At 37.3% G+C, this 10,459-nt stretch overlaps 1 protein-coding gene across 2 annotated transcripts in view; it reads left to right on the top strand.

The window, feature by feature from the left end:
• Positions 1-10,459, top strand: part of LOC106871269 (inter-alpha-trypsin inhibitor heavy chain H4) — a 23,615-nt gene that overhangs the window by 12,616 nt on the left and 540 nt on the right. For both annotated transcript variants that reach the window (XM_052967933.1, XM_014917633.2), the window contains 5 exons: positions 1,858-2,021; positions 4,246-4,534; positions 5,455-6,143; positions 7,447-7,519; positions 10,124-10,168. In XM_052967933.1, coding sequence (XP_052823893.1) covers positions 1,858-2,021; positions 4,246-4,534; positions 5,455-6,143; positions 7,447-7,519; positions 10,124-10,168 — 1,260 coding nt within the window. The remainder of the gene's footprint in view (positions 1-1,857; positions 2,022-4,245; positions 4,535-5,454; positions 6,144-7,446; positions 7,520-10,123; positions 10,169-10,459) is intronic.

Genomic DNA, 10,459 nt, shown 5'->3' with positions numbered 1-10,459 from the left:
ATAGGGAGAATTCACGAAAAAAACAACAGACGAAGACAGGTGGTGTAGACAACAAATGGATGTATTAGTGTAACGCTCAGGAATAGAGAAAGTCTTTAACGTTTCGAGCCTATGCTCTTCAACAGAAAGGAACATAGAAAGAAACAAGGAAGGGATGCAGATTGTGTCTACTTGTCTTAACTTCATATGAAGGTTGTAAAACGAGTATCAGCGTCTTACATGCGGTGTCGTTCGTTTCTAGGTTTTCTGTGAAAAACGCTGCCGGCCATGAAGAAATATTGCCTTAATTGGAAACAGGTGAGTGTAGTTAGCAGGAAGGACATCCGGCCGTAGAAAGTCTGTCTTAATGAATTCCGTCTGACCGATTCAAGCATGGAAAAATAGACATTGAAATGATTAGTGTGTATGACAGGGAAAGCCATAACAATTAATGTACTCAAGTAATTACAAGTTCAGAACAAAATGATAGTTGCCAGTGATGCAACAAACTACCAGAGACGAGGTTCTCACTTTTTTTAATTTCATTTCTACTCATAATACACCAAGTATTTTCTTTACTATCACCATTTGTTCATGATTTCGTGATCTAAAAATCACAGCCAATTGCCTGCTGTTAACCTTATGACTGTTTAACCTTACTATACACGACATTTAACGTCCTTGTGCGTTATAGAACATTATAGAACATTACCAGGATACCACCTGCTTATTAATGGAACATTACTGAGGCAAGCAGAGAAGTTTAAGCATCTCGGGACCATATTAACGAGTCATGGGAGGTAGAAGGCTGGATTGGATGCTAGACTTGCAGGTGCTTGCTCAGTAATACACCAGCTTCAGTATTTCAACCCTCGGAAGAAGAGAAGTTGGTAAAACTCAACCTTGCTATCTTCAGTTCCATTTTCGCACCTGCTCTCACCTGTGGTCATAAATGTTGGTTAATGACCGGAAGAATATGATCACGAATACAGGAGGACGAAACTGGTTTCCTCCGACGGATCTCTGGAGTAACGTTAATTGACAGGGTGTATAGCTTGGAGACCCAGTAGTCTCTCCAAGTCAAGCTGCTACTTCTCCACACTTAGAACTCAGAGCTCCCACTACGAATATGTGGTTATAATGCCACAAGAAAGGATTGCAACAAGATTCTTCGAGCTGAGCCAACAGGTAGGAGACTTAGAGGTAGACCACGAATGAGATGGTTGTAGAATATTCATAGTCTCGGTCGATCACGCTTGGGAATCCAGCCGGAAAGTGTAATGACAGTTGCTTCTGATAGGACCCTATGGAGGAGATGCCTGAAGTTACCACCACCACAACCCCTCCAGGAATAATAGGTAGCGAAAATAGATGTACGAATACTTCATCTTTCAACTGTTTTATTCAATATCCTTATTAATCACTAAACACGGAGTAGAGAAAGTCTGTATGTCGACATCGACTCTCTCGAAATATGAATTCAACCTTCCTCATATCACATCTTGCCGCATAAAAACAAACAAAAGAAGTGGGGTTGAAAACCAAAATACACTATGTTCGAAAATAAAAAAACAAGATAACCAAAGATGGACATGTTTTATCATAAACCTGCTTGATCAATGCTGGAATAAGTCTAGAAAGGTTAGGGCATTGTGTCAAAGTTCAGGCCGTAAAACACGCGGTCTGTCTTCAGTACTTCACTGATGCACTAAGAAACTGAACGGATGAAGAGAAAGTTCTCCAGCATGTGAATTTACATTGGTTTCGCGATATCTAATAGTGATGTTGATTTTAGTGTTAATGATATCGAAATAACGGGCATTTATTCAACTCTGTTACAGATATAAATTAAGATACTGTTGTTTGATTTTCAAACAGAGCTGGAGTCTGCTTCAATCGAGTACATCAGCAGTAGAGAGGTTTACATCAAATACAACCCAAGTCGTAAACAACAAGAGGAAATATCAGAGAAAAATGGTATTGCAGGTTTACTCAGAGTGGAATATGACGTAGATCGTCAAAATAATTCAAATCTAATATATGTAAGATAATATTTGTATGTAAAATTCTAAACCTGTGATTTACAATGGCTTATTATACTCCAGTTCTCATGTTTTATTGTTGTTGTTGTTGTTGTTGTTGTTGCTATACACAAGATTCGTTACAAAATAAGATAATATACTATAGTAATTTAGACAAAAGCATGGTTCAGTGGTTATTACGATAAGGAAGAATTCCAGATCAGTTCGCTCGTTAATACGGTGTTTCGTTCAGTGCTAACAGAATGGAGTTTGGACTGTTTGGAAAGAGTGGTGCGTTGAACAGAAGAAAAACTAAACGCATGGATAGGTTGATACTACCATCGGGAGAGGGTATGAAGAATATAGAAGAAACATGCTATAAGTACTTGTTGTATATTGGAAATGGACAAAGTAATGGAGGGGGAAATAACGGAAAAATTTAAGGTGGAATTCTTGCACAGACTGAGACTTGTTCTTAAGTCGAAATTGAATGGGCGGAAAAGATTGAAGCAATCAATACTTAGGCAGTTTCACTCCTTAGATATGGAGCAAGAGTAATTGTGTAGATAGTAGAAGAAATATGCAGCTTAGACTGAAAGACAAAAACGTTATTGACTAGGTATGAGGTATTTCCCCAAAGAGTGATCCAGACAGACTGTATGTTTCAAGAAAAAGAGGTGTAAGAGGAATGATTGAGTGCAAACACAACATTAGAGCAGGAGCAAAAAATATGGTATGGTACAAAACAAAAATGACACAGAATCGCTATTGTTAAAATAAGGTCAGACCCGAGCAAAATTGAAGATTGAAAGGATAAAACACAGTGCAAACATTTGAAGATAAATGAAACTGAAAATAGGTGGATAAAAAAAGAATGCATGAACAATTGCATAGACATATTGAAGATAGGACAACGGAAAAAGGTATTTATAGATGGCTAAGAGTGTTTAAAACCGGAAACGGAAGCCTTAATCTGTACTTCTCAAGAGCAAGTATTAAGAACTAATTACATCAAACACAGAACAGACCACATAGCAGAAAGGGATAAGTGCAGAGTTTGTAGAGAGAACGGGGAAACTGTGCGACATGTTGCCAGTCAATGTACACTACTAGCTAAGAAAGAATATGAGGCGGCATGACAACATAGTAAGGATAGTCCATTGGGCACTTTGCTACAAATATGGATTTGACTGAGCTGAAAAGTGGTATGAACATAAACCTGAAAGGATTATCGAAAATGACAATGCAATAATCCGTGGGACTTTATGATTCAGTGTAACTTTGATATAAAAAGTAGGAAACCAGATATAGTGATAAAGGAGAAAGAAAGCAAACAGTATTGGATCATTGATATAGCATGTCCAGCACACTTGATATGAAGAAGAAAATTCGATAGATATGAAGGATTAGCTTGGGAGGTTAAACAGTCGTGGTCGATGGGAAATGTGATAGTAATACTTAATAATTGTCGAAACCTTAGGAATAGAAACTGAAGATCTTGAGATGTACATTGAACAAATGGAGAGTGTGACACTTGCAGAAAACAGCACTGCCTTAGAACGGCTGGAATACTCAGGAGGGTACTTGAAAAATAAGGAATGTTTCCTTAGTTTAATGGTAGTGAACAACTGAATCCGTAATACATCTCCAGCGTAAAAAGCTGAGCAAAGAAAACATAATAGAAATGAAATATGTAGGAGTGGCTGTGTGGTAAGTAGCTAGCTTACCAACCACATGGTCCCGGGTTCAGTCCCACTGCGTGGCATCTTGGGCAAGTGTCTTCTACTATAGCCTCGGGCCGACCAAAGCCTTGTGAGTGGATTTGGTAGACGGAAACTGAAAGAAGCCCGTCGTATATATGTATATATATATGTATGTGTGTGTGTGTTTGTGTGTCTGTGTTTGTACCCCCAACATCGCTTGACAACCGATGCTGGTGTGTTTATGTCCCCGTAACTTAGCGGTTCGGCAAAAGAGATCGATAGAATAAGTACTAGGCTTCGAAAGAATAAGTCCTGGGGTCGATTTGCTCGACTAAAGGCGGTGCTCCAGCATGGCCACAGTCAAAAGACTGAAACAAGTAAAAGAGTAAAAGAGAATGAGTTTGTTTATTATTGGCATAACGACACCGCCACTCCACCCCCACCCCCGAGGTACAACAATATCTGTGTTGCGTATACTGTAATCTAAATGACATATATTGCTACTTTTTTTTCCGCTCTCATTCATTTCTCCCATTTCGCAGGCAGTTGATGGCTACTTTGTGCACTTCTTCACGCCTGATTCCTTACCAAGTCTTCCAAAACACATTATATTTATGCTTGATGTCAGCGGATCAATGTCTGGTCGTAAGATTGAACAATTGAAAGAAGCTATGGAAAATATCCTTGATAAGCTCGATCCAGAGCTTGATACATTTCTCATTGGGAAATTCAGTAATAAAGTCTCATGGATGATGAAAACATTTTTAGCAGCAAACGAAACTAACAAACAATTAGGTAAAAATTATATTCAGAAACTTGCTGCATTTGGAGGTATGTTAAAGTTTTATATACTATAAATTTTGCTAAAGCTTGCATTATATTATTATAAAATTTTAGAATTTTAATCTATTTAAGTTATAATCCGCTTTAAATGAAGCATGTACAGTTGTAAATCCTCGCCCTCATTAATCCCTTGTTTCATCTATTTTTATACGTTTTTTTTTTCTTATTCTTTCTTATTTGTTCTTCGTGTTAGGCTTCCCATGATGTTAACACCTGTAGATTTGTTGTAATGTGTGACGTCCTAGGGGGTGGGGGTTTCTGTTTATTAATAAGTGTAATGTGTGAGGTATACTTTTATTGTGATTGAATATATTGTTTTCACTGCACGGTGCCTTGGGCAAATGACTTCTATAGCCCTTGGCTGATTTGTAGACCCTGAAAGAAGCCCGTCGTGGGATGATGATGATGTGTATGATCTTTACCATCACTTTAGGTTCAGCATTTACCTCTGAATGTGTTTTAATTTTGCTGGAATACCTTATTTTTTTTTTGCATGTATGTTTTGTTTTGTTTTTTGTTTTTTTGTTTTTTGAGGGGCGGAGTTTCATGTAAAGAGCTCAATGCTATTTTCATTATGCCCTAGGATCTTACTTAAAAGTGTACGTGCGTGTGTGTGTACGTGTGTGTGTGTATGTGTATGGTAGTCTATGATGTACTTTTTTCCTCGCTCTATGGGGGCTTGTGTGTTTTCATATGTGGTAAGTTATGTCGTATGTTGCTATAGGTTTGTGAGAGGATTTCTTTGTGTATGGTCATTTTTATATTGACAGATGGTTTTCTTTTTAACAATTTGTTCTAGTCTAGTTTCCGTTATAAATGCATCTAAATTTCTACAATAATTCGTAGAAATTCTCTTGACAATCACCTCATAAATATACAGCAGATTATATTTTTCATTGTTATTCCAGGTACAAACATTGACGCTGCTCTCCTTGAAAGTATAGAGAAACATAAATCAGTTTTATCCACCACAAAGAAAAGTATCATCATATTTCTTACTGACGGCCAAGCAACTTCAGGAGTCAGGGTCGTTGAACTTATCAAGAAAAATGTAAAAGAAGCCAACAAAAACGTGTCGCTATTTACCCTTGGTTTCGGAGAAGATTGTGATAGTAAATTTCTTCGTGAGATTGCTACAGAAAATGGAGGCTTTAGTAGGAAGATCTACGTTGACTCTGACAGTAGACTACAAATTGAAAATCTTTATAAAGAAATATCTAACATTTTATTAAAGGATATTACATTTGTTTACTTAGATGGTGCTGTTAAAACTAGTTCTACGTCATTTAGCAGCTACTTCAAAGGGTCAGAATTAGTTGTTTCGGGTGCTTTGTCGCAAGAATACCAACCAACTATAAATGTGAGTTTAACAATGACAAACTGCTGGGGGATTGATAACGAAATATTAGAACTAGAATTATATGGAGATAACTTTATCATATACCATGATGGTTTTTCGCAAAATTCCACTTTGACTAATATTCAATCATTTTCTGAAATTACCGAAAAGACTTATGCTTATCTTACGTTGAGACAACTTCTCAAAGAAGATAGAACTACAAAAGTGAGAAAAGATATTCTTGATCTAGCACTCAAGGTGAGTAAAAGAAAATGAAGCTATGATAAATTATATTTCATTTATTGATTTGTCAGATAAACTCGTTCTTGCTTTTGGGGTTTTTCTTCTTTTTTTTTTTCAGTTATTTTAACAAACCAGTCAATAATATATTTTCCTTCGTTATTCACAATTTCTTGCCAACATCCCACTAGCTTGTCAATGCCTTGACGATGGAAACCTCCGAGTCTTGGTGAGAAGAATTTACTGAGTCACTTTTCAGCTCCTAACCACTAGGCCATTGCGCTTCCACCAAGCACGTGTATATCAGTAACTAATGAAGCGGTGAAGGTGAAGGCCACCCACTCACAGCATCGAAAGCACGGGTACGCCATGCCAGTGTAATGGTGCGCTTTTTGTTGTTTTTGTTTGTTTTTCGTTGTTTTTCTTTTTACAAAATCGGTTTCTTTTTGGACGTCTACATGAATTAAACGTTATTACGTCAGGAAGCGTGTACGATGGTTTCTTAGGAAATAGCCAGACTTTGTTGGAAAGGAATATCAGTGATTGCTTATCAGTGATTACGGTTTTTGAAACTTATGTCTTTTATCTTTCACTTTTTTCGGTCACTGGATGAGACTGTGCTGGGGTACAATCTTGGAGGGTTTTAATCAAACATATCGACCCCAGTACTTACTTTTAAGACTGGTACTAGTTCAATCGGTCACTTTTGTCGAACTGATAAGTTACAGGGAAGTAAACAGACTATTGCCGGTTGTCAAGCAGTGACGGTGGGGGACACATGCACAAAGACACATATATGTACGACAGGCTTCCTTGCTATTTCTGTCAACCAAATATAAAGCACTGGTCGACTCGCGGCCATAGTAGAAGACACTCGCCCAAGTGGGACTCAACCGGAAACCACGTTATTGCAAAGTATACTTCTCAACCCCACAGATATGTCTGCACTTATATACTGGTTTCAAATTTTGGCACAAGGCCAGCAATTTCGGGTGAGGGAGTAAATCGGTTACACCGATCCAAGTGATCAACTGGTACTTATTTTATCGATCACAAAAGGATGAAAGGCAAAATCGACCTCAGAGGAATTTGAACTCAAAACGTAGAGACGCACAAAATGCCACTAGGCATTGTTCCAGGCGTGCTAACGATTTTGTCAGTTCGACGCTTTCTGCACCTATATATTACCATCAAAATTATGCCATCAATGAAAATACATGAACTATAGAGTTGATAGAGTTTTAATTATGTCATTTGTATGTATTGTAACATTGTTTCATATGTCTGTTGTACTAAAAAGTAATATTCTTCCTTGCAACAGTATAAATTTGTCACACCATTAACGTCAATGGTTGTCACCAGATCCAGAATTAAAGAGAAACTTTTTGAAGAAGGTAATTTTATAATTCATACCATTTTAAGCAACTTTCATAGACTTGAATGACATGCTTGGGCTTGACAGTCTGAACGCTGGTGAGTTAGCACGGCTGACTAGTCATTTAATCTCTTTTGGCAACACCACTTTTAGACGCTGGATGCAAAGACACACACGCGTGCGCAAAACACACACACATACACACACGAACGCACGCACGCGCATGCGCTCAGAAATATACATATACAGATAGAGAATGAGAATGTAAGTCACAATATTATTAACTAATTGAACCCGATTGACATAAGCACTTTCCCTCTCTTCACACACATAAAGATAAATATGCTCACACACATAAACACAGAGAAAAGGGCGAGGGGAGAGAAAAAGCAGGACGAGAGAAACATTAAGACGTATGGTGTCAAATATGTCAGCGTCGAATCACTGACGCCAAATGGTCGACAACGAAGCGGTCTCATACTCTTCATAGACATGGCGTGTGATCTACGAGGGTTATTTTTAAAATTATTTTGTACATACTTAGCATTGTAAATGTATTTTTTTCAAAATTCTTACTATTTTAATAATAACAAAACCATATAATAATTAAAATAAGCGCGTAGATCACCCACCAAAGTTATCAGGGCAGTTCAAATTCAAAGCAAAAACAAATTGTTAAAGGGAAACCACTCTAATAGACTTGTCATTGTAAGTTGCCTCCCTTGAATAGAATAACCATCCTTTTTCACGTTAAAATGTTTACGTAGGTGCTTATGTCAGGGGAAGAATATATACATGCAAATTTATTAATGCATTTGATCGCGTGTGCGAGTAATGTGTTACGAAAGTATCCGTTAGTTACCTTGAACAATATTTCGATACGATAACTTTACCTATAAATAATAACAGTATTCCTAATTTACATTATTTGTTAGCATAGACCGAAATGTCAGTAAAACACTTAATCACTTAAGAAATTTTTTTATAATTCACCCAGTTGTAATCTCTAGTAATAACGGCTAAATAATAAAATATTATTATCATTATTTATTGTCTTTGCACAGCTTCTAACGCTGGAGATGTACTACGGTGTCAGCTGTTCACTACCGGTGAACTAAGGTAACACCCCTTATTTTGCGAGCACCATCCGGAGTATTCGAGTGGTTCCAAGCAGTGCTGTTTTCTGCAAGTGCTCCATCCTTATTGCAACCCCTATTTGTTCCATGTACTTCTCAAGATTTTTGCTCACTGTTCCCAGGGCTCCGACAATTATTGGTACTACCACTTTTTTCATCGACCACAACTTCTTAACATCCCACGCTAACCTGTCATATTTATCGATTTTCTTTCTTCTTTATCGCATACCTTGCTGTCAGCTAGGCATGCTATATCTATGATCCAGCATCGTTTGCTTTCTTTCTCAATTAACACTATGTCTGGCTTCCTATTCTCTATCTCATGGTAGCACTAAATCTCAAAATCCCATAGTATCTCTGCATTATCATTTTCGATGATGCCTTCGGGTTTATGTTCTTACCACTCTTTTTATAAGCACCGGTACTGCCTATTATTTCTCACTCCACAGTAAGCATTTTATTTTTGTCCTTTAAGTCCCAAATAAATTTACTAAAGTTAGAAGAAGATTACTTATTTTTATCATTAAAGGCATAATTGTGATTAGTGATGCGTTTTTTCATAAAGTTTTCCATTGTACTGATGTAAAAGAAATTCTTGCCCTCAGAATTCACTCTACACCTATATACTACGTTTTGTTGTTGTTATTCTTGTTTGTTTCTTTTGGTTTTGTCCTTATTTTTGGTCTTTTTTTTTTTGCTTACAATGATCATTAAACAAACAGTTGTTTCTGACTTTGCAGTCACAATATGTATTTCCTTTTTTATTCATATTACTATTTTGATGTGCACCATTATATTCAGTATGATGGCCATTTACTACTTTACTATTATTGTTCAGGTTAGGATGGGATTTAATATGGTGGCCACAAAAAACTGACAGCGTACAGAAATAGTTGGGACAGTGGGAAGGGTTTGACATATCCAGACTGTCACGTTGCATACCATATCATCAATCATTACAATGTGGGAGAATGCATCTGAGTGTCGCGCCTTATTATTGAGCTGACTGCATGCGTGCTATTGGACTAACTGCAAGAGCAGGGCTCGACTGGACTACATCACGACAAGAGAGACAGATCTATTTGTTCCAACAGTATGGGCATATCATTGCAGTTCAGTGCTAAGAAGGCTCTGGGTAAGGTCATACTAAAAAGGGTGAACCAGTCAATCACATCAATCACACTGCCGGCTTTCATAGACATTAAGGCACAGCCGACATCATATTCGTTACGACGCAGTTTCAAGGGAAATGCAAGTAGCGACGTTTTCATTGTCTTTGTGGACATGTGAAGGGTGTTTGACTATGCAAAGAAGACATTTTTGTGGGACATTCACAGAAACTTGCAAGGAACTCTATTGTGTATACTGCGTGTGTGTGTGTCTGTAATGCATAGTGCGTATTTATGTAGGTGTGTATGTGACATGCATTGTATTAGAGTATGAGTACGGCAATTAGCTCGGTAAATTTTCCCCTCTTTTCTTTTCAGATGAATTTCAAGATTTAATGCCCACAATTGCAGCTTTATATATGGGTGAGTCTTTGTTTTACAACATCCTTTCATTTCAACTAGATCTCAATCGGTAGTTCCTATTATGCATGCAAACAGAGCCACCGATATGTGTGTGTGTTTGTGTGTACGTGTGTGTGTGTGTGTGTGTGTGTGTGTGTGAGAGAGAGAGAGAGAGAGAGAGAAAATTTCTTAAAGCAGTGTCCCAGCATGGCCGCGGTTTAATGACTGAAACAAATTAAAGATAAGATATATATATATATATGTGTGTGTGTGTATATATATATATATATATATATATATATATATATATAT

Source organism: Octopus bimaculoides, chromosome 5 (genome assembly GCF_001194135.2).
Source record: "Octopus bimaculoides isolate UCB-OBI-ISO-001 chromosome 5, ASM119413v2, whole genome shotgun sequence".
Taxonomy (NCBI): Eukaryota; Metazoa; Mollusca; class Cephalopoda; order Octopoda; family Octopodidae; genus Octopus; species Octopus bimaculoides.
This window is presented reverse-complemented; position numbering and strand designations above follow the sequence as displayed.